This window comes from Ricinus communis, chromosome 4 (genome assembly GCF_019578655.1).
Source record: "Ricinus communis isolate WT05 ecotype wild-type chromosome 4, ASM1957865v1, whole genome shotgun sequence".
Lineage (NCBI taxonomy): Eukaryota > Viridiplantae > Streptophyta > Magnoliopsida > Malpighiales > Euphorbiaceae > Ricinus > Ricinus communis.
The window spans coordinates 20,974,289-21,002,225 of NC_063259.1; the positions used below are offsets into that span (position 1 = coordinate 20,974,289).

Consider the following 27,937-nt stretch of genomic DNA (forward strand, 5'->3'; position numbering starts at 1 on the left):
GATTTTAGACTTTTTCACCTAAAAATGAGAGATTTTAGAGAATAAAAAATTTCTTTAAATTTATAAATTTAGATTATTATTTTTTTACTTATGAAATAATAAATTTAGACTTTAAATTTTATATAATTTTTCATCTACCAAACAACCTCTAAGAAAAAGTAATATATTTTTAGGCCAATTAGCATTATTTCGAATGCAAACGCATTGATTTGGAGTGAAATCTTACTAGTATAAAGCTCATGAAATGAAAATTCATTCTATATTTTAATTATTAAAACACAATCTAATTCGATTAGAAAATTTTAAAGAGATGAATTGTTCGTTAGAGATTTAAGAATTTTATTTTTTAAATTATTATTGTGAGATAAACTAAGAGACAATACTATTATATTTAAAAAGTCCAAACTAAAATAAGTCATTTGAGCATCTCCTTTATTAGAGAAAAAAAGATTGTTTATTGAAGTTTTTAACTGAAAAATTAGATCATCATAGATTATATTAGATTAAAAATATAAGAAATTGGTACAATTAGATAAAAAATAATAATTTTAAGATATATTTGGACTTAGAAAAAATAAAAAAATAAATTGACATAAATAAAAGAATTTATTTTATTTATTTAAAAAATTATTAAACAACATAAATTTATCTATATCATATTTTAGCTAACTGACGTGGCATAAATGCTTTTATAAAACTGATTAAATATATATATATATTGCATCAATTGAGTAAAATATGATACGACTAAGTGTAACATTAATATTTTTTTTTATTTTTTGAAAAATCAATTGCAATTCAAAAAAATTGCAAACAACAAATCATTTTACAAAATTATAGAGGCTCCATCCATTTTTTCCAACAGAGCTAAACCGTTGAAGAGGAGGGCTAAGATGGGTCGGCCTAACCTGACAAAAATGGGTTAGGCCTATTCTAATTTAAATAATTATAGAATATTTTCAAATTATTTCTCATGTATTTTGCTCTATTATTAAACAAGCAGTATGTATATTACGATTATAAACTTTAAAATATATATTATTTTTATTATTTAAGTGTAAAACATTCAATATTACGTGTTGCTCCTTTAAAATCTTAGGTGCAAAAGTGAATAGCAAATAAAAAATATATATAATAAAATCTTTCTACAGTCGTACACTTTTTAAAATTAATTAGATTTTATGATTTAAAAAATGGTATAATATATATAATAAAATCTCTCTACAGTCGTACACTTTTTAAAATTAATTAGATTTTATGATTTAAAAAATGGTATAATATATATATATATAAACAGTGCTTAAATTTGAGTGAAACAAGTGGACTTAAAAAGTATTTATACATGCTAGATGAAAAAACTCAAATTAGACTGTCATTTGATTGACAACAAAAGAGAAAAGGAAAAAAAGAAAATCATATTTTATATTTTAGTTTTATAGTTTTATAAGTTATTGAATTTTATTTTATTATACTTTCTTCTAGCCCTGTATAAATTTCAGGTTAAGCCGGAGTTAGTCATATTTGAAATTTTCAAGTTTAGATTTGAGTCTAATTTTATGGGTTTAAATTCTTTTACCAAGTTCGATCACTCATAAAATGTCTAAAACAATTTATCTTATAATTTAAGGCCAGACCGAACTTGTTGAGCGAGCTTTAAAAAAATAATATTTTCAAATTCGTCCAGAAAATAATCCGACTTTTACCTAAAGTAAACAATATGTATTCAAGTCCGAAAATTTTTGAGTAGGCTTAAACATGCGGAATCCAAACAAATAATCCGACATTTGCAGGTTCTAAACTGCATTTTGCTGTATATTACAAGGATGATGTTACCATTATGTTAATATTTTAGAAAAGCATTAATTTTTCACATTGCTAATTATAGTCCAGGGCTCCTAAACCCTTTACCAAACTTTTCTTGATGAATCGTTCGAGTTTGAAAAGTGCGTAAACTCTGAAAAAACCGGAACATTATATCTTCTGAACAATAGGGATAAGAAAAGAAGCATGAGAAATAATATTAAATTCATCAAGACTTCAAATTCGTCTGAGACTCAGCTGTACAAACAATTTCTGGCCCTTTCAGAAACTATCACCTGACTGTTAAGAAAATCATTACAAGATGCTAACAGATTTTGCAGTACAGGATCTGGTGGGTTAACAAGCATGCTCACCTCATGCTTTAGCTGAATGAGAGTATCCCGTCTGATCCGCTCTGCATTTTCTTTGAATAAATTCAACCAAGCTACCTTGTGAAATGCCGGTGATTCCCCCATTGGATTAGTGGTAATACAGGCAAGGGCAGACTTACAGTCGTCTTTCTCGAGCATAATGCGAAATCTTTCTTTGATAAGATTAGGGGGAGGAATTCGATCCGCCCGAGCCAAGTGCTTCCAAGTCATTTCCAAAGGTTCTACCTGCAAGCACAAGGTTGCTCACTGTAAGCTTCCATGACACATAAACATGCTTCGAGAGCTTTCCAACAGACCTTTACTCTCTAAACAGAGAACATTAGCCTCACCCCTAGAACTTCTTTCCACCAAATAATAATTATAATGATATTGAGAATCTAAAATTCAGAATGTGGGTTTCAGAGAACAGCTATACAACATCCCAGTAAGAACTATAAATAGTCGCTAACATCCCAGATTCTTCGAGGACTAAAGTTCTCTTATGGGAGAATAGCAGGTATTAGGGCAGGTTAACTCACATCTGGATAATCCACAAATACATTAAAAAAAAAAAAGTTAAAAAGAGGGAAACTTAACAAATGCAAAGAACGATTCAAGTACTGGACAAATGGTAATGAAGTTTAAAAACAGGCATGCAATAGTATCCTTTTGTTTCGTGCTCAAGTTGCAGATGGACTAGCACAATCTTTTAACTTGATGTTCGTAATTTTACCACCTCCATCAACTATTCATCAGAATCCTCACCTTCACTGTTGCCATTACTATTACTGTTCAGAGTCCTGCAAACTAGCTTGCAGCTTTATGCTCTAATTTACACAATGCTAAAACCTTGTAAAAATCTATTTCATCAGCCTTATCATACAAGAAGTAAAATAGAGTGACAAGGATTTTCTAAGTACCTTTCCAGCTCTTGAAGCATCCAATATCATCCGAAGATGACGTTTTCCATTGAAGTGGAATCCATGGTGCAACATTCTTCTATAGACATACTCAAAGTCATCCCAACTCTTCTCTGAAATGCATGCATCAAGCATGGTGTTGAATGTGTAGATATCTGGGATTACCCTAACCTTGTAGTCATGATTACCCCTGATATGATTGCTATCTTCTGCCATCTTGTGGAAAAGCTCCTTTGCGTCTTCAAACAGTCCATGCTCAAAATAAGCCTTCAGCATTACATTGAAGGTAACAAGATTTGGGGAGCAAAAGTGCTTCATCTGGTTGAAGATGTACACTGCATTATGAATGTTTCCAGAGTCCAAGCAAGCTTGAATTAAGCCAGTGTAAGTTACCACCAGAGGCTTATTAGCAACCCTGCATATTTTCTCAATCTGCGGAAGAAAATGTCCCACAGTAAATTGTGGAACAGTATGCATATTTCAGCATAAAAACCAGGAGTTAAATAATTCTTTAGAGTCATCAGTTATTCTGATCTATTCAATTGCTGTATCAACCTGGCCAGCAACTTATATAGGTTATCAAGTCTTCTAATGTTAAAGTTGAGGATTCCTCATGGCCCATGAAAAGATTGATTGCCAAACTGTTTGGTTAAGCAGGCTAAGACTGTATACAAGTTTAGGCAAACATAAGTAAAACAAATAAAAACTAGACACAATTACACTACCTGCAGCAATGCTTCTTGGCACCTTCCAGCACTACAAAGACATCGAGCAAGATCATAATAAAGGGCCGCAAACCCCACAATTCCTCGCCGTTCCATTTCTTCAACAGCCAATACAGCCTCATCTGTCTTACCTTCTCTCCAAAGAGTATTCACAAGAACTGTATGCAAAAATAATCTAGTTTAAAAAGAAGTTTACACAATAAAGAGGGAGATAGGATCAATCAGTCAAGTACCTTTATACACTAAAGCATTTGGAATAGAAGATTTCTGCACTTTCCTAAAAAACTCATGAACCAAGTTGTACTTGCCACATGCAAACATGACCTGCCCAAGTAGAAACAGCAAGAAAAATTGTTACCTTTTACTATTTGACCAGTTCCTTCTCAAACTGAAATAAATATCGAAGAGAAACTCAGAATATTCATATTCTGTTATAAGTGCATAACCTTGAGCAATTATGGTATAGCATCACAACCATTTTACTGCTAGTTCAGGAGTCCGGTAACAAATTTCTTGTTATTGTACTATAAACGTTTCAGGCACTCATAGGCACCAACATATGGTAAGAAGAAAGTACAATATAGCCAAGTTATAATGGTACTTATTAAGACCTAAAACTTCCTTATTCACGACTAGGCTTCCTTATTCAGGATTAGTAATCCTCATTACTGATGTGCCTAATGCACAAGAAGAAAATAAGAGGAGAAGGTCATTAAGTAAGAAATTTTCTATCTAACAACAGAAGTCCATATTTAGGACAACGACCCCTATACATGCATCACCTTACCATACTACAGAAAATTTCTATGTTTGCACCCAAGCTACATACAGAAATACCTCCAGATACAGGAAAATAAAAAAAGTGCTTCGGGATGAAAGAAGTTAGTCATAATAATTGTCCATTGGCATGGTCAAGATAGTAATCCATGAAAACACCAATAATCCTATTGATTGATTTTCAATGTACATTAAAATACGTATATATACAAAAAAGAGAGAATCCTAGGAAATGAATGAAAATCTAACCCTAACAGAATTATAATAATAAGGAAAGGATCAGAAAAGAATACAATCAAGTATTCACACTTAATTAGAAGACAAATCTCAGGATCCTGGGGATCTTGAAATCTCAAACAATCCATTGATATTACTTTTAAGCCAATACTAAGCTGAACCTCTGTACTTCACTTTGTACAAATCTTATGCCAATCGAATAAAGAAAATACTGTTGGGATCATTCCACTGCTCTAGTATTTGGTAAACTTGTGGACCTTCTGCCGGCCAACACCAGAAAGATGGTTCAAGAAGAGCAAAAAGTAAAGATAGAAATACCTCCATGATTAATCCATATGTTGTAGTAGAAGGTTGTAGTCCCTGTTGCTTCAACTGCTGTAGAACCCAAAAAGCACCTTCCCACTGTTTCCTCTGAACACATGCATTTAGGACCTATGTACACGGTAAATTTAAACATCATTATATCTAAAAAGGCACATGCTAAATCAAATTATGAAAGACAAACAACACAATTTCCAGAGAAAATGATACAAGTATTGCAATATTTGAAGGTCAAGACAAATGTACATCCTTGATCTTACCATATAATTGGTATGAAAAAGAAACAATCATCACCAGAGACTACAATAAAATAATGCAATAAGAAATTTGAGATATTCCTATGATCTTAAGACTGTGGAGAAGAAGCTCTTTTCAAAGTATATATACTGTACATTGCAGCTTTAGGGATAATGAAGCATCTTCTGAGGTCATCCAAAATCTAACATGGCATGCAGAATATGTAGTCTTTTTCTATAGGAAAGCTAAAACCTTATGTTCATACTACGATAAGAAATAGTGTAAATGCAGATTAAGAACTCCTCATTTTAACAATTCAGGAAGTTTATCATGTTATAGACGATCAATATCTGATGACTGGATTAGTAGCTTCTATGTTGATTGCAGGTATAATCACCATCAAAGACAAAATCTTGCTAATTTTAAAGCGCAGACCTGATTGGAAACAAATGCACATGCATAGACGTCCAGTTTACTCTCAAAATTTAGATTATCAGTTTACTGGCAAGCATTACTAACCGCATTGTAGACAACAATATCTGGTTCCAACCTCGGGTCCCACTTATGAACTGCTGCCATTTTAAATTTCTTCTTTGGGGGAGATCGCATGCTATCAATCACATCGAAAAGCTGCTCCATATGTCCTGCTTGTCCAAGAGTGACGGCAATACAATGATAAGCTACCAAGTCAGGATATGAAGACATTTGTTGCTGGAAAGAGAATAAAAAAATGACCTTGCACAGGTTAGGGAGCATTGCCTTATATGAAGTCTAATTGATGAAAAGGAACAAGCTATACGATAAAATAGCTGGTGCATTACCTGCATCACATGAAACACATTGAGTGCCTCCACAGGCCTCTGTGCCTTCCCAAGTACATTAAGTGCAGTTGTATAGATGTTTCTACATAATCATAACAAAATATGTTGTCATGACAGTAAAAAATTAAACTAAAATGTCATGTTCAAAGTCTCCTTTACAGTGACCATGACTTATATATAACTATTTCAGGAGAAGATAGAATCTCCTAGCAATAAATAGTATACTAAAACTAAAAAATAACTATCTGAACATTCTTAAAGAAGTTAAAAGGCATATTTCAAGAAAACTGCAAGTAACTGTAGACTCAAATCCACCACCATTACTAAGGAGAAGAATCCTAGAAGAGACATGCAAACACCTGCTCCACAATTCTTGTATGCATTGCTCAGAAAACCATTACCTAAGGATACTGGAAAGTAACAGTCCCCAAGGAAGCAGGCCCTAAAAGTCAGTCCTCATAAGAATTGCAGAAGAAGCATTGAAAAGTTATATTAATGCAAACATGCTAAAAGAAGTTATCCAATGACAATATAAAGCAACTTTTCTTCAAATTGCATTTCAACGCATCTTGTACTCTCATAACATTAGATGGTTATAACCTCAAAGAGATCATCTAAATTGAATGATAATTTGGGAAATAAAAGAACTTAAAAACAGTTATTTCAAATTTCAAGGAAAGAATAATTATCAACTTGAAAAGGATATGGGATGATGAGAAAAAAGCAGTAGACATTCTTTCCAAAGGAGGGGCTGTTGTTTGGTCTGTCAATATCTAAAGAATACATAATAATTACTTATTGCAGATAGGGAGACAGGACCTTATCAATACTAACTGTAACAACAGTGAACCCGTATTCTCATCTCTTTCTTCACTGCACCACTTCATGGTCTAATTGGATAGGCACTTTTGCATTTGTAAGGAAGTCGGGTATGTTGAAGACGTTGAGAGGGTTGTGTGCAAATAAGGTTTAGAATTTATTGCAAGAGGATAAAGGTTCAAAGGATTGACTAGTTGTGCCTGCGATTATTCGGAGTATTTGGTAGCAGAGAAATGTTAGGACAATAAGACTAGCCCTTCTAGTTGTTGGGAGGGAAGTTATTTTCTTTGCTTCACTATTAGTTTTCATTTCAAGGGTTTTAAAAGAACTCTTGCCGGTATTAATATGATTTAAGTGAAATGGCAAACCACTCCAACACCCTGAGATGATCGCAGCATACAGAAAACACAGTCTTGGTTTCTTTGTTCACAATCTAAGATTCTTGGTAACCCTTTGTATCACACAACTGGTGAAGACAGTTCTTCAAACTTTCTTTGGGACTTCTGGCCAAAATTAACAAGTAGATTAATCCATTTCTTAAGCAGAAAGCCAAAAGCATTAGCATAAACAAACTTGAATAGTTGGTGTTAATAAAACTGAGTTGATTTTTTCTGCATATCACTAGCTGCAAGCCGCAACAACTTCTACTGCAGGAATGAACTCCCAAGTACAACAAAGCACAAAACTTACGAGCTACTTCTAGAAGGACCATGAAGGTGCACTTCAACATAAATTATAAAATATTATATGTTGACTGATGATCTCTCTGCTGTTGCAACCTATTCCATTGTAGGCATATCAGTTCTGTCAGTAGTTACCAGCACTTTCAGACGACTTCTTTCACCATGCTGTTTCTCCCATCTGACAGTTTACTTACTTTTGCATGCATCAAATAATGCATCCACCATAAACTCCCATGACTCTTCCCACGAAATAAAAACTGTCCCTTCTCAGGCCTAATACTCCAGCCTCTGCTAGATGGACTTATTTAATTCTCCATTATGAATTTATTCTATTGATTCATCTATCTCCTTTCTTTAGTGTAATGTAAGAATTACTTTTAATTAATTAATCTCTGTCAGACTGCCACATAGCTCATCGCTCTCACCATACTTATCAAGCAAGTTCATCAAAGCAAGATTCAAGATATCATTCAACCAATTTCAGTCTGTTGCAAGCTGTCCAGGATCTTTACAAGCACAAGAATTTGCAATCATTCTTAAAACAACATATTCATGTTGCATTGGATATTATTTGCAGTTATGCACCTAGAGATACAAATAGCATCCTGACATAATAGGGCTCCAACCAGAACTCTAAGATCAAATATCATGTTGTAGACTTTGCCATCACTCTGCAGCAAGTATTTCTGCTAAAACATGCCTGACTACCTTACTTCCAATTACTTCAGTTTTCCCTTAAACCCACCAAGTCCATTTTAACGGCCCATGTTCACAAGCAATTCACAAGATTGTAATTCCTTTAGAACGTCTTCAAATCCATTTAGTGCTTGTTCCTAATTGAGGTTGAAATGGCCTCTTCCGAAAATCTTTTTTTTAGATGCTATTCTAAGTTTTTTATCAGCAAAGTCAAATCTCCCCCAAAAACTACTCTTAATTGCTTTCAATCAATATATTCAAGATAGAGAATTTTTCAATAGTAGAAAAAATATCCTTTCCAAATAGACCCTTAATATAGAAAAACAACCATCATAATGAAGCACGCCTACCTACATCAAAATGCGGAAGACAAGTAGTGATACCTGAGCCTATGAGATTTAAAGCGCTCACGCATTTGAAGCCACTCAATGACCTGCAGCACTCGCCTCCAATTTCCAAGTTTACCCAATATTTGGATAATTCTTAATACAGAATGGTCTGTGTATTTGATTCTTGCACTGCGCATCATCTTGGAGAACATCCACTCGGGCATATCGATATCTGCACCATTTAAACTATCAAAAGAAATTACTTTAACTTCAATCAAATCATGATAAGATCAAATCAAAATAAATCTACAATGGAAATGATATATAAATATTATGAAGAGCAAGCAGAAATAGATATGACAAAGGCAACCAAAATAACCAAACAAGATTTAAACTATACTAAGACCTCTAGTTACTTATATTAATGATGGATTTCCAAAATCTTCATTAAAAAATTAAAAAAAAAAACATAATGTACATAAATTAGAACTTTGAAAATTGAAAACTGAACAAAGTTTTACATATTTTCAGTCCTTTGTTTGTATATTATATTTATATGGTCAAAGAATATATGAACTCCCAAGAAATTAAAAAGAAACAGAAAATGAACTCCATTCATCTATGCTGTACAGAATTATTTTTCTTTTTTTACTTGATTAGGCATGAGACCATCCACCCAAGGTACTGAGCAAATAAAGTTTATAGGAAATCTGATAAACAATTAATAGAGCTTATCGAGTAGAAACTCTTATTTGATCAAAGAGTCAAGTTGCTTTGCTCTACTTATAGTGGCTCATTCATTACATCAAAAGTAGATTTAATGCAACATAAGGGTAAATCTCTATCCATCTATCAATATACATGTATAAATGGATATGTATCATGAAATAAGCATGTACCAAGTTCAGCTTATGAGTAGAAAGATAAAGTTGGGAGGAAAAAAACGCATAAATATACCACTTTGCTAGCTTCTGGAGTCTGTCCTCCACTTCCCTTTTTGAATTTTGCGGCCTACCAGTAAAATTGTTGTATTCCTCCAAACTTTTGAAAGCAGCTCTTTCCACTTCTGAATCATCCTCATGACCATAATCAAGGAAAGCCTGATTGGTTCTTCTGATTAACCCTTTTTTCTCCATAAATTCCTTATCAGTATTTTTATCAATTTGGACGTAATTCCTCACAAGTCTGCCACCCATTTTATTCCCACTAACACCGTCTTCCTCTCCTATATGGGTCTTCCCCTTCCTACGCAGCATTTCTGGGAAGTTTTGACCATAAGCAAATTCCTCTTTTTTGCCAGTAGTACTTTGACTCCTTCTAACACCATCAATTGCTAAAGTTCTTTCTTGCACATTTTGGGTTCTCTTAACCTTAACTTGATTTATATCCTCCAACTCAGTGATCATACTACTGGTTCCATTATTTAACCACTCCCTATCTCTTGTTGCTCCTCTTATCTTCCTCTTTACATTTGCGTATGCCCTACTTTCTTTACCAGTTACTTTTAAATTTGATTCTCTAATTCCCCTTTCTTTGTAAATTTTACTGCTAGTTTCGTCTTTTCGATCAATTTCTCCATCCTCATTTTCTCCCAACTCATCATTTTCCTTAAACTTCAACTTGCCCCTCCACTCAGTTTTCCCCACTGACGTTCTACTGCCTTCCTTCGAGTCATCCTTCACCTTGTTTCCACTTAATTTACGTGTATGCTTCTTAGTTATACCAGTTTTAACAGACTCCATGGCTTTCAAATACTCATCAAAAGAAGGTTTAAATTCGAGCTCTTTCTCAAGAATCCCACCACCAACTAACCGATTATCGGAGTCTCCACTAGACAAAGCCTTAATTCTTAAACCAAAGTCAAAAGCTCCCATCTTTTTTTCACTCTTTGAATTTAATGGAACACCAAAAGAGGGTCTCCAAGAACTCAAAAACCCAGATGAAGAATTTGGTTTCCTGCTACAACTACAAGTCAAATTCCCACTTCTTTCAAGACAAGAAAAACCCAATTGTCCATTTGTCATTATTATCATCTCCATATTATTTCACACTACAAAACTTGCCAAAAAACAAAGCTAAAAACACCCCGTAGCTTCACTAATAATGGCAAAACATATTTCTAATAAAACTTCCAAATTCTTGGTCGGATAAGCTTCAAAAAAGAAACTAAATTTAACTAAAAATAAATAATATCTAAGGAACTTACAGGGCCATTTCGCTTAGCAGCTAGCCAATTTCCCAGTCAGGAGTTATAAGATTTTTCACTTAAGAATATCACTCCAGTCTACAGCGTTTTCAAGCTGTGTTTTCAGTTTAAGAGATTAGGATATAGGGCCTGTCTTTCTCAATGCAAATGTTGGTATTAAAGTTGGATTTTGAGCCTTTATTATATTGGCCCAATCACAAAACAAAAAGGTAAGAAAAGAAAATCTTTAAATTTTTATCTCTCAGAAAACAAAAAGGAAAAGAAATTTTTATTTTATTTACATTTAATAAATCTCTAATGTATTGAATTAGGGTGAACATTAATCTTTTCTTTTCTTCCTTAAAACTTATTTAACTCACTAATAATAATTCTCTTCTCACAAATTAAGTACAAGAAGATTAATTTTATATATATATATAAATGCTATATATTTTAGTATTGCATGAAAAGATATTATTTAAAGAAATGAAAAAGCCCCTATTCTAGGATAATACATGGTGAATTTGTATTTAATTTGTCATTTCAAATGTAATTTTAGAAAAAATATAGATATTTTAGTTAAAAGATATATTTATATTTATATATCAAATCGATAAATGATTGATATATATATTTATTATTATGATTCAAGTCTTCATTAATTAGAAGCAAAAATATACATTGTTACTATTAACATTGTTACCATTGTTCAAGAAATGGATATCACTATTTCCATAACTGAGCAAGACAACAGTAAGAGCCAATGAAACTAATTTCTCCAATAAACCCAACATCACAGGCAACAATTTTCCTTAAGCAGTGGCTTTTCCAGTTGAAACTGTCTTCTTTCTTGAAGTTTATCTTAGCAAGAAGTACTCCTCTCAAAGTACTACAGTTGATACTTCTGGTAAGAGTAAAGAGAGCAGTAGCTGAGATTCTTCTTGTTGCTTATTATTTCATGGCTGGTAGACTTAACTTCAATAAGAATGGAGCTTTTCTGCAATAATGCGGGAGTCTTGTTTGTTAGTGCAACTTCAAGGCTTATTTTGAAATATTTTGGAAATCTTTCTCTCCCTAATTCTACATTCCACCATTTCATCCATCGCCCTGGCCTATACAAGCGTCTTGCAGATAACTTTTTCACTATCCAGGTTAACATTTTAGTCTTCTACTGTAAATTATAAAAGAAAATAAAATACATAAAATTTTAAGCTTATCTTGTTTGCATTTCATGAAGAATTAATTTGCAGGTTTCAAAATTTGCATTGTGGAGGTTTCTCAATTGGGTTTGTGATAAAACAATGGTATTCTTGATGGTAAAGCAGCTAGTGAAAATGTTTTGAGAATCTGGCCTCTGTTTGTAGAGGAGAAGGCCTAAAAGCCAAAGTTCTTCACAGTGATAGAACTTACTTAAAAGCAAGAAATCCACCTATAATCAAATACCGATAACAGAATATATAAAACTAAAGAGATTTCAACTCTATAACATCTTCTTTTACTATACCAGTCTTATTGTCAACACCTCCATTGATTCTCTCTAACAAATATATTCACAAGCTCTTTTGTTTTAGTCCTGAAATTATCGACGCCCTCAAAGAAGAAGCTAAAAGCCAGTGTTCTGTTCTAGCTTTGAAGCTATATGGAAAGCAAGAACTCAGGCAGTGTTTGATAATTCACAAGAGTATTCAACTGTTCTTTTTGCAGTAAATATAAGGTCAAAAAAAAGATTCACCAACTTTGCCAGATGGGGTTTGCTGGAAATGCAGTGATAACAACATTTGCAACAGCAGAAGTGGTTGATTTGGTGAAAAAGCCATTGCCCTTTCTTTTTTGTGTTGAGAAAATGAAGGAAGGTAGAGAAAGAATGACAGCTGAGTACGTGAGGTCAGTTAAGAGTATTATACATATTACTTATTGCATTTTCATTGGTTCAATGTAATTTACAAATCTAGAAAGAAAATTTCATGATCTTTTACATGCATTTATTAATTTCTTTTGTTTGATAATAAAAGAAAAAGGGCAATAGCCATTTAATCTGATTAGAAAGAATTGCTAAAGGAGGAGGACACAAACATTTAAGGAAAGAAAAAAAAAAGAAAAAGAATATGCACAAAACTTGAATAATGAAGGAAAGTTTTCAGAGAATAGAAACTCTCATAGCTTGACACTTCCTAACCATTTAATTAAATAAAAAAGATAATTACAAAAGATCATATAACTATAAGTAAGACTTAACATGTGAATTTTGGAAAGACAAAACACATCTTTTGGATCCATGAATATTTTTTAAGATTTGATGCTTTGGGTCCTTAAACAAAAAAAAAAAAAAAATTCTTTTTAATATCAAGCAAAAATCATTTAAAATTACAAGAACAAAATCATTTATTCTTTTCATGTTTATGTTGGGAGAAGCTAATATCTAAGGACCAATGATCCAAAGTTAAAAAGTTCAGGGACCTAAAATTGGGTTTTTCTTTTTTGGAGACAGACATTAATATGAGGAAAACCGCCACCTTCTGCTCTTAGGTAAATTACATAAAGACCCCTGATATTAAACCCATTCGCATCTAAACCCAGATATGGTGGGTCCGCTGGCACAGAATACGACCGTTGCATTTGCACGCCCTCCCTCCCTCTCCCTCGTATCCCTCAAAACAACCAAAGAGAAGTCATAAAAGAAAGCATTCAAATTTCAAAAATTCAAATCGTTAGCAATAAAGAAAAGCTGCCACTTTGCACATTCCGTTTCTAGCAAAGAAACAATATCAATACCATTCTCAGCTCCAATTCAAATTCAAATCCACTCTCACCCAATTCATTTTTGGCTCCACTCTGTCAAAACCCTTTCTTGAGCTTCATTTTGAGCTTCAAATTCTTCTGGGTTTTGATTCTTATTGCTTGAGACATTTGAAAGAAAGAAAGCAAGAAAGAAAGAAATTTGTGTCGAAGATTGAAACTTTCTTTCTTTACTGCAAAATGAGAGAAGAAAACCCATTTGAAACCAAATCAAAAGCATCAAAATTTGCTGATCAAAATCAAGCACCAAAGGCTCAGAACACAAAAGGCAATAGCAATAATGCTTCAAAGCTTAAATCTTCATGGGGTTCACACATAGTTAAAGGTTTTACAGCGGATAAAAAGACCAAATCTTCACATACAACTGCAGTAGTTACAAGCAAGAAACTTCCATTACCAAATACAGAATCTACAAACCAGAAGAACCCCTTGGTTTCGTCTCATTCTAGGGTCAAAAGATCACTAATTGGTGATTTATCTTGCTCAGTAACAGCTATCCAAGTCCACCCACATGCATACCAGAACCAAACTAATCATCGAAGACAATCTTCAGGGTCACGAGATTTGTTTCTTGAATTAGACCATTTACGAAGCTTGCTTCAAGAATCAAAAGAAAGGGAGTTTAAGTTACAAGCAGAGGTATCGGAGCTTAAAAGAAATGGAAGGTTATTGGAACTTGAGAGAGAACTTGCAGTGAAGAAAAATGAGGTTGATGAGCTTCTTCAAAGAATTGGGATTTTGGAGTCTGAGAAAACTGTTCTTTGTGAGCAAGTGGCCGAAATGTGCTTGAATTCAGAGAAGAAACATGAAGAGGTTTTGAAAAGAGAGGGCAATGAGACTTCAATGGGGAACATGGAAATGGAAGTTGTTGAGTTGAGGCGGTTGAATAAGGAGTTACAGATGGAAAAGAGGAATCTTTCTTGCAGGTTATCTTCTATGGAGACTCAATTAGCTTCTGTTGCCAAGGCTTCTGAGGTAATGCTAGTTATCATTTCTCTGTTGGGTATGCTCCTTTTGGTTTCTAAGAAAAAAAGCTAAAGCTTCAAGTTTTGAAATTCTCAAAAAAATTGGTGGTCTTCATTTAGAGTGTGTTTGAAAAGTCTGAAAATGTAAAATTCTATTTGAGTTGAATTATGTTTAATCAACTCTTGTGGTTGAAATCAATTCTTGCAACTTAAAACAAAGCAAGAATTATTTTACAGAATAAAATCATTCCTAAGATTGATATGATTTTGCAAGAATTCAATTCAGTTCAATTGAACTGTTGCACAAGATTTACTCCAAACAAGGCCTTAATGAATTATAACATTTTAATTGATGATTGATCTATTTTAAGTAACCTACTTCGATTTATTGCTTTAGAAATATTAAACTTTTTTTTTTTTGAATGACCTGGGTTTTCTATCTGTTCCCCTGGTCTATGCTACATCTATTATTGAGTATTATCTCTTAGCAGCCAAAATGATGATAGATAATCTATAATTGAGTATGACTAGCTGGGCTTACATGTTTACTTATTGTATTATCTCTTGATTTTGGCAGAGTGACATATTAGCAAAAATTAAAGCTGAGGCATCTTCACTACGACTAACAAATGAAGATTTGTGTAAACAAGTTGAGGGTTTGCAAATGAGCAGACTAAATGAGGTAGAGGAGCTTGCATATCTGAGATGGGTAAATTCGTGTTTGAGAGATGAATTAAGGAATTCGTGCTCAATAAGTTCTGATAAAGCCTCAGGTCTAAACTCAGCGGAGAGGAGTAATGATTCTGTTAACTCATTCTCTTCTAATGAGTACTTAGAATATAGTAGCGCAAAGAGATTAAATTTGATTAAGAAGTTGAAGAAATGGCCTATCACTAATGAGGATTTGCCAAACTTAGAATGCCCTGATAAAAACTGGGTTCATTCAGAGGAACTAAGAAGTCCAAGAAGAAGACATTCTATTAGTGGATCGAAGTTCAGTATAGAAGAGTTGGTATCTAGCAAGCGAAGGCAATCTGATGGTTTTATGTGTATAAAAGAAGTGGAAAAGGAAACTGAGCCTTTATCTTCTCAAAAATATGACTTTGAAATGGATCAAAGACCCCAAATGTTCGTTAACTGCATAGAGAACAATAAGATAGTGTCATCATTGGATGTGGAGAAAAGGGTTTTGCGCGTTCCAAATCCTCCTCCAAGACCCTCTTGTTCTATGCCAAGTGAAACTAAAGAGGAATGTTCAGTTCAAGTAGCACCGCCACCCCCACCACCTCCCCCTCCACCACCTCCTCCCCCAAAGTTCTCAATGAGAAGCAGTTCGGCTGGAGTAGTGCAACGAGCACCTCAAGTAGTTGAATTTTACCATTCACTAATGAAGAGGGACTCCAGAAAGGAGTCTTCAAATGGTGGTGTCTGTGAAGCCTCAGATGTTGCAAATGTTCGTAGCAGTATGATTGGTGAAATTGAAAACAGATCATCTCATTTACTTGCGGTAGGCGGTTATTCTTTTCTTGTTCATTGGTCAATTTGCAGCATAAGAAATCGCTGGTTAAATTTTTTTTTCCAGGGGCAAGGCTCAGTTTTGTTCCATTTATAATGAAAGATTTAAAAGTAAGGAAAAGAATGAAAAACTTGGATCATTGCAATATACTGGGATTGAAACTGATGGTTTAAGAATCTCAGTTTGCCTGTTGACTATATTCTAGAATGAAATACAAACATTCTAATTTCTGCTTAGTGCTATAATTTAATTGAAGTTCCTAATAGTACTAATGTCAATTGTTAGTAGATCAAAGCAGATGTCGAAACTCAAGGAGAATTCGTCAACTCTCTGATAAGAGAGGTCAACAATGCAGTTTTCCAGAATATTGAAGATGTTGTGGCATTTGTGAAGTGGCTAGATGATGAGCTTGGCTTTCTGGTAAGTGGGCCTCCATATGGTTGAGGTTCTTGAAGTTCTTAACTATGCTGGTTATACTTGTAAATAATGGTTAACGAATAAGAGAAAATTCGATTGAAATAGATTTATTTGGTCGAATCATGATCAATATGGAATAATATTTTGAACTTTCTTTGCTTATTGATGCTTGTAGAGACTGTTAAGAATAGAAAATAGCATTTTTAGTTAATGTTGAAATAGACAGACTTCTTATTATCCTTGTTACGTATGCATCTGCATAGGTGGACGAAAGGGCAGTCCTGAAGCACTTTGAATGGCCAGAAAAGAAAGCTGATACACTGCGAGAAGCAGCATTTGGGTATAGAGATTTGAAGAAGTTGGAGTCAGAAGTGTCTTATTACAAGGATGATCCTCGAATGCCTTGTGATGTTGCACTAAAGAAAATGGTCACTTTATCTGAGAAGTAAGTGGCTTAATTTTTATACTGAAGTTGCTTCCTCTGATCCTACAACATGTTTGCTTACTGCAAATGTTCATTTATCTAATACCTTCTTGCAGGATGGAACGTAGTGTTTATAATGTTCTTCGAACGAGAGAATTCCTGATGCGAAATTGCAATGAATTCCAAATTCCAACGGATTGGATGCTTGAAAATGGCATTATTAGCAAGGTAAGCATCATTTGGAAATTTTATTTTTATTTTTGTTTTCTTATTACTTTCAAGCTGTGTATAAGAAAGTTAGGGGGAAATGTCTGATGTTCCATCATAAGAGCGTAACTATAACTATCTTTAAAGTGAATGATGGGCATAGCCTAGTACTGATTGAATCAAAAGATGGCTTTTGGCCTAAGGTTAGGGTGCTAAAAGGGGAAAAATGAAGATTATTCTGTTAAAGCAAAATCTGCAATCGCCATTACTTTTTGTAACTGTTAAATGCTACTGTTTTCCCTTTCTTTTTTTATTTTGCCCTGTCAAGTTACCAGTCCTTTAAGTTATTCATGTATCACATGGCAATTAATTGACCACTCCATGTTGCAACAGATAAAGTTTGGCTCAGTTAAGTTGGCAAAGAAGTATATGAAGAGAGTAGCTACAGAGATTCAGTCAAAAGCAGCACTGGAGAAAGACCCTGCACTCGACTATATGCTACTTCAAGGAGTTAGGTTTGCTTTCAGAATTCATCAGGTTTGTTGGGCTGACAAGCAATTTTAATCTGTATATTTCATGTCATGTTTCATTATGCGCCAATAAGATATCTGCTTTCGTAGCACATGAAAGAGTTACTATCAGGATATAATTCAGAAAGTGAACAGGTTCAATGCTGAAACTTGGCAGAATAAATTGAACTTTTGGTATTTGCTTGATGCAGTTTGCTGGAGGATTTGATGCAGAAACAATGCATGCGTTTGAGGAACTCCGCAACCTGGCTCACCTCCTCAACAAGAAGTAAAGAAAGTATCTTTTGAGCTTACCATCTCAGTAAGCTTCATTCCTTGAATCTCTGTATAAATTGTATATCTGGTTGGGCAGTGTGCTTCTTTTGAGTGGCTTGGGCTATTTTTACAGTAAAAGATGAAGCAATTTTGTGGGAGGTTTTCCTCACTTAGACAATGAAATGTAACAAATTCAATGAGAATGCAACTAAAAGCTTATACATATTTGTGTATGAGCTTTCATCCCATTTTATTGATTAGACTCCAAAGCAGAAACTCTTCTCGAAAACTGGTTGAATCTCAGAATTATTAGAGCTTCCTCTCCTCTTGCTACAGAGGCTAATGGGGATGCAGGGTATTGTCCTGAGGAGATTGAAGCTTTGATTTAGAACATTGTCCTTTTGCTCTTTCTAGCATTTCTACTTAGTAGTTTTAGTTACATAAATAAAACTGGTGAGAGAGTTACAGATTGGGTAGCTTCAACAACTTTGACTGATAGATTCCTAGTTGCTGGAGTGTTACCCTTCTTGTAATATGTTTCTTTTTTCTTTTTCCTTTCTTTGCTTTGTGCTAATTTTAATGGAAATTCAGTTTTATTGATTAAAAAAAAAAAGGGAAAGAAAATTGACTTGTGATGCACACCAATATGAATATAGCAAATGTTTAATATATTACTTTTAGATTAGGTAAGAGTGCTTTTGAAATTTCTGTTGGGTGTTTAAAAAGCATATTTGAAATTTTTTAATTTAATATATCAATTTTTTATAAACTATTTGTCTCAAATGTTCATGGAAAAGCATCAATTCATCTGCTTCTTGCAATAATAATTTTTAAAGTTTAAAAAATAATATAAAACAAAAATTGAGATTGAAAAAACACTTCTCCAACCCAAACTGAGCTTAAGTAATTTTTGTGAACATTATTGCATCAGATTACAAAATCGTTCCAATTTGGTACTTTCATTTAGTATCGTTTTAAACAAATCCCAAAATTAGAGTACTATAAAGCAATTTACAGAAAAAGAAAGGGTCAAATTGTCCCTTAAATTTGTAAGAGAGGGTCAAATAGATAAAAGTTTAAAGTTTTTCAATATGTAGGGCCCATAACTTTTGTTTATAGCTCAATAAGATCCTCGCCGCGCCCATTTTCTTTTAAAACCTTCTAAGCTCTAATCATATTTAAACACCAATCAACACCCATCCCTCAATTTTCTTTTTTCTTTATTTCCTACTCTTGATCATTTCTAGTCGTCGCCCATTCTAGCACCATCGTCGTCATCAGATGTAGTTGGCCTTTTATATCTTTTGATTTGGATGTTTTCTCAGCCATCAGGAAGCAAAGAGCTTGGTTGTGACAGGTCACCACTGGCAATACTAATGAAGAAACGGTGATGATGATGATGGGGCTGGAAGTTCTGTTTTTAGAGTAATGGAGATAATTGTTTAAATCAACTTTAGATTTGAATTAGATGTATAAATAAGGCAAAATTGAATTTAAAATTTGAAATAAACTTTAGATTCAATTAATAGTTTGAATCTAACACTGAACTGGGTGGTGGAGGCAGTGGGTTTGGTGGTGTGGCTTGCGGTGTTGATGGTGGTGCGGAAGCCCGTTTTTTTTGATCTTGTATTGTTCTATTTGGTGGGTGCACTGTTTTTAGCGGCAGGGGCTATGGTGGTGTTAGCGGCAGGGACTGCAGTGGTGTTGGTGCTAAAAGCTACGGCGACAGGTTTTACAACGGCGGCATTAGGTGCAAGTGGGTTCTTTGCTGATTTGAAATACAATTTCAAAATCAAAACTAATATTACTTAGTTAATTAATCTTTTTTAGGATTAGGGAACAATTAGCTGGATTCTGTGCTAAATTAAATTTCTTAACATTAAATACAAGTTGGATGACTATTTATTGAAATTAAATTAGTTAATTAATCTTTTTATGACTATGCATGCACATTGTTGAAATTAAATTTGTTACTTGAAGTATTCTCAATTCACTTGCAATAAGAATCAATTCCTCATATTTATTTAATTTGTAATCCTAAGTTTCAGTTTTATTAGCCAACAATTTCTTTGATTTTAAAAAATGATTAACTTAGAGTTGATAACTTTTCAGTTTCTAATAATTATGTTAAAATGTTTGATTTTTTTTAATAGTAATTGGTAGCTATTAGAACATCTAATAACTCGAGTTTGTAAATATAATAATTTGAAGCTTTTCATCAACGACTCTTAGTTTTAAAATAAACAGACTAAATTAATATTTTAATTATTTATTTAATTTTATGAATTACTTTTTAATTTTAATTTATAATAATTTAAGTTGAGTTTTTTTAATAAATAAATAACAATTTAAAATATTTTTTATATTTCTTAAAAATTCTAATTGTATTGAAATAAAATATTTTCTATTATTCTTTGATAAAACTTAAAAAAAAATAATAAATATGACACTTTTAATAAAAAATAATAATTAAATTGATGTCTATATTAATCATTAAACATATAAGTACAATATCTATAAATGAATTTATCAAACACAATTATCAATCAGCTATTAGCTATCGGATACCAATTTTTAATAAAATTGTAAAGCTTTTTCTTAATAAGAAAAGGAAAAAAAAGAAAAAAAAAGAAAAGTAGAAAGCAAGCAACTGCTAATGGGTTAAGTTCTAATTTCACTGTTAGGCATAGCCATATACTGGTTAGGAATCAAATATAAACCGGCCCAGATCAATCATAGACCGGACTAGAATCAAAATCGGAATGAAAAAAACCCAATTCTAACCTAACCTATAGGAGGAACCGGTCCAATTCCGATTCTCCTCTTGAAAAAATCTGCTTTGAACTAAAACTCCTAATTTGATTCTAATTCAAGCTCGTTTTTGTTTAAAAATTTTCAACTCAATTTTTATTCTTATTAAAATATTAACTATTTTATCACGGGGTAGAACTGGAACCGCCGGTTCAGTTTCAATTTCGGGCTGGTCGCGGGACCAAAGCCATGCCTATTTCTTTTGGTATGCAGCGACCATCTGCTAGTCATGGCCTAGAAAAGATCACTTTTTTTCTACAGGAAAACAATATCAATGGAGGGGAAATTAACTGTAACATCAGCAAAAGAAAACATGGAGAGATTCTACTCCTTTAAGAATTAAAATCACTTTGCCTTTTCAAAATCAATTTCCAGAAAAAAGGAAGCATCTCCAGTTCAGTTCACCCACAAAATGACATTGACATCCTCTTAAGAAAAGCTACTGCCATGGATGGATCGACTCTATCCTATTTACCTCTCATGCTTTCAAGCTCAGTGGTGCTTGTTTTTATTCTTAATTATTTCCTATCTGCATATTTCACTTTCAAACTTTTTTCATAGAATTTTGATACTTTCTTTTTAAAATAACTTTTTTTGAGAATATTGAACTATATACGTGTGTAATTGAGTGATAAGCATTTGGAAATGGATCATCGGAATTAACTAATTATTAGCATAAATATATTTTAAATTATATTGAATTGCATATTTTAAATTTAAATTTGAGATTTTATTTAAATTATGTCGTATATATATTTAATTAAATATTTGTTAGTTTTTTTAAAGAGAAAAAAAATAATAAATTGTAAAATAAACATCAATAAAAATAAATATAATACTTTTATTATATGAAGAAAGGAGGGGAATAGAGAGAGAGAGGATTGGGGGGGGGGGCGGAGATATTGGGGAGGCACGTGGGAGAGGGGGCAGTGCTAAATCAGGCAAGAAAATGAAGAAGAGTTTGCGGGTTGATTGATTAAATCTCAGCCAGCAGACAAAAAAGAAAACAAAGGACCCTGAGATTTGACATTTTGACAAGATGTAACATTGCACCATAACCTAATAAAGGCAAAAGCAATCAAAGCAAGCAACACCACCACCAACCTAATTTTACTCTTTCACTGCCCAGTCATTCAATTTTGATTCCCTCTATCTTACTTTATTTTACCCCCTCCCCTCTTCTTTCATTTTCTTTTTTAACCTTTATCTCCAATTTAATCTAATATAAATAATAACAACAACGGTCGTGATTTTATAAAATACAAATAGTGAATTACTATAAAGTTACTATCTCGTATCGTATCGTGTCGTGTCGTTTTGGAACGACCCGATTAAATTTTTTTCATATAGTCTTAGAAAACAATTTTTGTTAGGATTTTCATAGTCTGACAAATACCCACGACGAGGCTTATTCTATTCTTATAATCGATATTAGTAGTCATTAGGGCACAGGAAATGGAATGAAACTGCTCTGTGTAGGGGTCTGTTTTAGCAAACTCTTAAGCTGGAACACGTATGTATACATTAAAGAGCACTGGTCATTCTGTTAGCAAGTGCAATTGTGTTTATAGACATGGAAGAAGGATTATCAATAATTGAGAAACTGAATCCATATCCATATCTGAATCCCCACCATTAATTTCCAAAAAACAGAAAAAGAATGACTTGGCTTGTGTTGTAATGAGATTTAACATCAATTTTTACTGTGTATTACAGGACAAACATCAGCAGGTCATGCTGCTGCATCATTCATCAGTCTGTCTGTGTATATGAAAAACCATTTCCTTTATAGCACAGAGATGTGTATGTATATATATATATATATATATATAATAATATATCAGCAGCTATGCCTATCTACACCATTAATTAACCATAAAGACAGAATATTTACAACACCTCAAATTTCAGTGAAACATCTTATCACCTTACCAAGAATCTTTTTGGGCCATCCACTTACCCTTTGTAATAAGAAACTATATATATATTAGGGTAGTCAAGTGTCCTTGCAGGCCCCCCACCACCTCTCCCTCTAACGGTGAGATTAATTGCTTAAATTTTTAACAGTAATATTATTATTAATATAATAATAATAATTATTGTTCCGAAAAAGTTTATTCCAAAAGACATTTTTAATTTCTAAATCTCAACTTATACATTGTTGGAGTTGATACTTTTTTTTATATATTAATGACATGTGTTTTAATCCTTTGACGCAAGAGATTTTGTGATTTTTCTACTAATACCTTAATACTTTAAAAATTAAAATGTTAACAATTTATATTCAAATTTACTGATATTTAAATAATTGCAGTTGATTCATTTAGTGTTAATAGGTTGCGATTCTATCACCATTTCACTCCTTATCAAAGAAAAAAAAATTCATAATTTGATTTTTTTTTTCGTGTTTTCATTAATTAAAAAATGACCAATTGTAATTATACAGTAACAAGTTATAAATATGATACATTTTTAAACATTTTAAAAAACTGTAATGATAAATTCAAATTTAAAACCTCTCCAACTTATTATAGTGAATATACATACGTAGAAACTTTTACAAAATAACAATAAAACATACACACCTTTAATTTTGATTTATATGTAGAAATGAAGAGAAAATAGGGTTTTGAAAAAAAAAATTATATATATATATATAAAATGAGGTGACGTTATTGAAATGATATTCAAATTGTCATCACTTAGGGGGGACGTGGATTTTCTTTGCATGGGTCCCTCCTTTGTCTCCTAACACTTAATTAACCTTCCTTTCATTAATCCCACACCACAATTCTCATTCTTTTTAACTTTTTTTTTTTTTGTTCCTCTTTTCTTTTCTCTCTTTATATGCTCAAATGTGTTTCTCTTCTCTTCCATTAAATCCATGTATTCTTGCTTCTGTCTTTGTCTCTCTCTCTCCCCCATTTTATGTGATTCTTGAGGTTTGTTTGCCTTCCCTCTCATTTTAAGTACCAAGAAATCTTTACCTTATATAAATTCTCACTCTCCTTACCTTTTCTTTACTTGTTTAATTTCACCAATCCAAACATCTCTTTCAAGAACGCATATATATGTCTATAACACCATTCTCCTAGCTTTCTTTCTCTTCCACAAGGTAAGGGGGGAAAAAAGAAACCCTAATCTTTTGTTTTTTCTTTTGATCATCTTTATATTCTCTGCTCAATCTTGATCCTATCACCAGCATGTCAGCTGCTATCGCCGCCGCCGCTGCCGCTGCTTCTATGGGCAGCGGTTCATCATCAAGAAATCATGAGAACCACCACCAGCAGTTGCAACAAATAACACTGTCGCCACCACTACCACCACCGTCATCATCATCATCACTGCCATTGAGTCGTTATGAGTCTCAAAAGAGAAGAGACTGGAATACTTTTGGTCAATACCTGAGAAACCACAGGCCACCACTGGCACTATCCCGGTGCAGCGGTGCTCATGTTCTTGAGTTCTTAAGGTATCTTGATCAGTTTGGAAAGACCAAAGTGCATAATCAGAATTGTCCATTCTTTGGCCACCCACATCCTCCAGCTCCTTGTCCTTGCCCACTTAAGCAAGCGTGGGGTAGCCTGGACGCGCTTATCGGTCGCCTTCGAGCTGCCTTCGAGGAGAACGGTGGGCTACCTGAGACAAACCCTTTTGGTGCACGCGCTGTAAGACTGTACCTTAGGGAAGTGAGAGATGCACAGGCTAAGGCCAGAGGGATAGCCTATGAGAAAAAGAAGAGAAAGAAGCCACCACAAGAACAGCAGCAACAGATATTGCAATCTTCAAATGGTTACAGTATTCAAATTCAGCAAGATGGTGGTGCAGGTGGTGGCCCAGGAGGAGGAGGTGGCGGTAATGGTGTAAGTGGTGGTTATACCAGAAGAAACATGCCAGGTAGTAGGGTTATGCTTAACATGGGAGATTTATCTGTATTGAACTGAAAGGGCTATTGATCATGGGTTAGGGTTTTTTATGTTCTGTAATGTTGGATCCTTCTCCTTTTCCTGTTCTCTTTTGGGTTTGTGTATATGGGCTATTTAGAAGAGAAATCATGCATGACTTTCTTTCTATCAAAATTTTCTCTCTGGTAGTCATGAATTAAATTAAATAACTAGCTAGCTAGAGTTTGTGTTCATTCCTAAAAGTAATTTGGATCCTCAAATTCAGTCATCTGTTTAATTACCTGATTTGTTTGGAAGTCCTGAAATCTCACTCAGAGTTACAAACATTTCCATGAAAATTTGGAGCACATAGCTTATAGTTAACAGGAAAGATCAAAGTTTTGCTTTGCTCAGGCAAATGATCAACTGGTGAGACTGGGAATCTGTCAATAAATCTTAAACCAAATTTTAGATGGTCTAGTTTGATCACTAAATCCTTTTCATATATATGAAAAAGAAAAAAGAATTTCCATGAATTTCTATTTGTCGCTAACTAAGCTCAGGGCTACTCTGAAATGTCCCTTTCTTAAAACCCACTTCTTGCACTTTCAAATTTTACTTGATTAGATGTTTTTAAGGGACAAGTTATTATTATTATTATTATTATTATTATTATTATTATTATTATTATTATATCTATTATTTTAAATTAATTTAAAATATTATTTTAAAATTTTAATACTGCTCCATATCAAAAATTTGAATAAAAGACGTTTTTAAGAATAAATTTGAATAAAATATTTGTGTCTATGCAAATACTGTGCATGCATATATTTTTAAAGATTAGTCTAATCATAATAGATTACAGAAACAGTGGAACCCAGATCCCTAAATTGTGGGGTGATGAATAATTTGTCTCATTAAATTCAAGTCAGATAAAAGTGGTTAGACACATTGATGTGGATAAGAGTTAATTGTTCATTGGTCATAAATTTAGGGAGCCAAATAGTATCTGCTAGCCCTTATTTCTTATAACTATAAGTTTGCTGAATATATTATGCTAAAACTAAGCTGGTGAATACCAGCAAACTTATTACATAAGATGAAACTATAACAAGGTAATAGAAAATTGTTTGTCTCCCAAATCAGTATAATGATGTTCTTATTATCATGATAATGGCTTAAAATGGGTACATATGTATTTGGAGTGCAGCAACTGATCTTAAAACATTTGCTAAGTATAGCATCCAACTTAATTGGTTAGCATGCATTCCCCAATTATTATCACTATTATTATTATTATTATTATTATTATTATTATTATTATTATTATTATATTAAGACAGCCTACCTACCTTATTATATAAGGTTTAGTTTCTTTTAGTTTAATCATTATATATGGTTGTGGCCCTAGCAATTGGTTGTAGTAATATAAGATTCAAAACCCTAAAATTTCTTCCTCTTTTAGAAAAGGGTTATTGGTATAAGACTTAAAATTTTATAGCATTTTGAATATTATATCTAATCTTTCAAATTTTGGTAAATTTTTTTCTACAAATGCAAACGTTTTAATAATTTTAATCAATTGATTGGATCGGTCAAAATTAATTAATTGATGTATTTTATATAACATAATATGAGATACTCACTAGTATTAGTATTTAAATGCATTAGCCACACATAATATCTCATTTGTTATTCAATAAACCATAACCAAGTTGGGTTAATTTTTTTAATCCAAGTTAAATAGTTGTATTGACAAATTAAATTATTAAACCTAAAGTCATCCTTTGCAAATAAATTAGTAATTGGTAAACTTGATTTTATTAATGTTTAGTGTATAGATTTACAATTAAAGATAATAGTTTTAATTGTCAAGAGGACAAATTAAGTGTTACATGAATTCATTGCATTTTAATCACTAATTGATATCAACGTGTTTCCTATCATATTATATAAAATACATCAGGCGATTTGAGTTTGCTTTATCAATTGTCTAAAATTATTAAATATTTATATTTTTAAATAATTTAATCAAAATTTTAAAAAAATATATAATAATTAAAACGTGATAAAATTTTCTTTAAAAAAATAAATATGAAATGATAGATTTTCTTTATCAATATATCTTGTAATTTCTCACTTTTAGATTTATTGATTTTCTTTTTTAATCAAGATGGTATTCTGTAGGTTTTTTTTTTAATGTTAGTTAGATCATAGTCCCTATTTAAATTAGGCCCACTATATTTTAAAGAATCTTCAATGGGGTCCTTAAAATTATTTCAATTAAATTAATATACTATTTCACTATCCGTCTCAAAAAGATATACAATCTATTTTTAATTTACACATTAATTAAAAAAATTAATCTTAGTTGATGTCATTAATTTTTATCACTATTTTTCTAATTTTTTTTTATTAAATTCTCTATAAAAGATACAATTTCAAAGTATAAAATGTAAAAGTTAACTATATATGATAATATCTATGTTATTTAATTAAATGGATTATAATTTGAGAAAGATACAAAAAATAGAAAAAAAAACCATCTTGAAGGAGGAATAATTTAATTTTAAATATCTTCATTATAAAATTTATTTTCTATAGTAATCAAACCAATTGTTTGTCATTATTAATCATTGAGTTAATATGTCTAAGAGGCCATAACTTTTATAATTTGGTAATAATGAGAATTGGTGTTGAATTGTTTAATTTCATAGAAGACGTCAATAATAGAAAGTAATTAAAAGTCATTTTTCAATTATTTTATAATAAATGTTTATTCATCTATATATTTTTAAATCTCGTGAATAATTTATATAAAAAAAATATTATCATAATCAATTTTCGTATCGTTCTATCTATAAGACTTATTAGACCAAAATTTAATAATAAATGTTTATTCGTTTATTTTGAAATATGTTTTGAGACTTTATTATAATATACTCTTACCAAATTATGATTTTTTAGGATATATATTCTATGGTTGTCAAAGTGTGACTCCACACAATACTTTTGTAAAAAAGAAAAAAAAAAACGTTTTCAAACAAAATTTGCATGTCATTTCAATTGCCATCATAAAATTTAATTTAATAATATTAGCATTTAATTTTGATAGTTTTAGCATATTTAAAAAAGTTATTTTACACAGACTTAGTCTGACGGTATATATATTTTAATTTAAGTGAGATCTCAAGTTCTAATTCTCTGT

General features: G+C 32.3%; 3 protein-coding genes across 4 annotated transcripts; 2 read left to right on the forward strand and 1 right to left on the reverse strand.

Annotated features, from left to right (window-relative positions):
* Positions 1–1,994: 1,994 nt before the first annotated feature.
* LOC8287914 (pentatricopeptide repeat-containing protein At1g30610, chloroplastic) lies at positions 1,995–11,058 on the reverse strand. Its single transcript, XM_002533738.4, is given in 10 exon segments — positions 1,995–2,081; positions 2,083–2,417; positions 3,092–3,523; positions 3,817–3,974; positions 4,050–4,140; positions 5,149–5,262; positions 5,908–6,099; positions 6,210–6,291; positions 8,791–8,982; positions 9,694–11,058. Coding segments are annotated over 10 exon segments (2,730 nt in total). The 5' UTR covers positions 10,776–11,058; the 3' UTR covers positions 1,995–2,029.
* Positions 11,059–12,816: 1,758 nt separating this feature from the next.
* LOC8287915 (protein CHUP1, chloroplastic) lies at positions 12,817–19,910 on the forward strand. Of its 2 annotated transcripts, XM_048373334.1 has the most exons (8): positions 12,817–14,692; positions 15,260–16,189; positions 16,487–16,618; positions 16,879–17,060; positions 17,156–17,267; positions 17,640–17,783; positions 17,968–18,077; positions 19,357–19,910. In XM_048373334.1, the coding sequence occupies exons 1-7, from the start codon at positions 13,898–13,900 to the stop codon at positions 18,046–18,048; spliced, it is 2,376 nt and encodes a 791-aa protein (XP_048229291.1). In that variant the 5' UTR covers positions 12,817–13,897; the 3' UTR covers positions 18,049–18,077; positions 19,357–19,910. The 2 variants fall into 2 exon arrangements, with proteins under 2 accessions (XP_048229291.1, XP_002533785.2); XM_002533739.4 differs by lacking the exon at positions 19,357–19,910 and having other exon boundaries at positions 12,822–14,692; positions 17,968–18,279.
* A 3,663-nt stretch (positions 19,911–23,573) lies between these two features.
* On the forward strand, positions 23,574–24,980 carry LOC8287917 (protein LIGHT-DEPENDENT SHORT HYPOCOTYLS 4). Its single transcript, XM_025159879.2, has 2 exons — positions 23,574–23,957; positions 24,045–24,980. The coding sequence occupies exon 2, from the start codon at positions 24,046–24,048 to the stop codon at positions 24,784–24,786; it is 741 nt and encodes a 246-aa protein (XP_025015647.2). The 5' UTR covers positions 23,574–23,957; position 24,045; the 3' UTR covers positions 24,787–24,980.
* The last annotated feature ends 2,957 nt before the right edge of the window (positions 24,981–27,937 follow it).

Coding starts and splice junctions, on each gene's coding strand:
- LOC8287915 (XM_048373334.1), top strand. CDS start 13,898: ATGAGAGAAGAAAACCCATTTGAAACCAAATCAAAAGCATCAAAATTT. Junction 14,693..15,259: donor CTGTTGCCAAGGCTTCTGAG/GTAATGCTAGTT, acceptor TGATTTTGGCAG/AGTGACATATTAGCAAAAAT. Junction 17,784..17,967: donor TTGCTTTCAGAATTCATCAG/GTTTGTTGGGCT, acceptor TGCTTGATGCAG/TTTGCTGGAGGATTTGATGC.
- LOC8287917 (XM_025159879.2), top strand. CDS start 24,046: ATGTCAGCTGCTATCGCCGCCGCCGCTGCCGCTGCTTCTATGGGCAGC.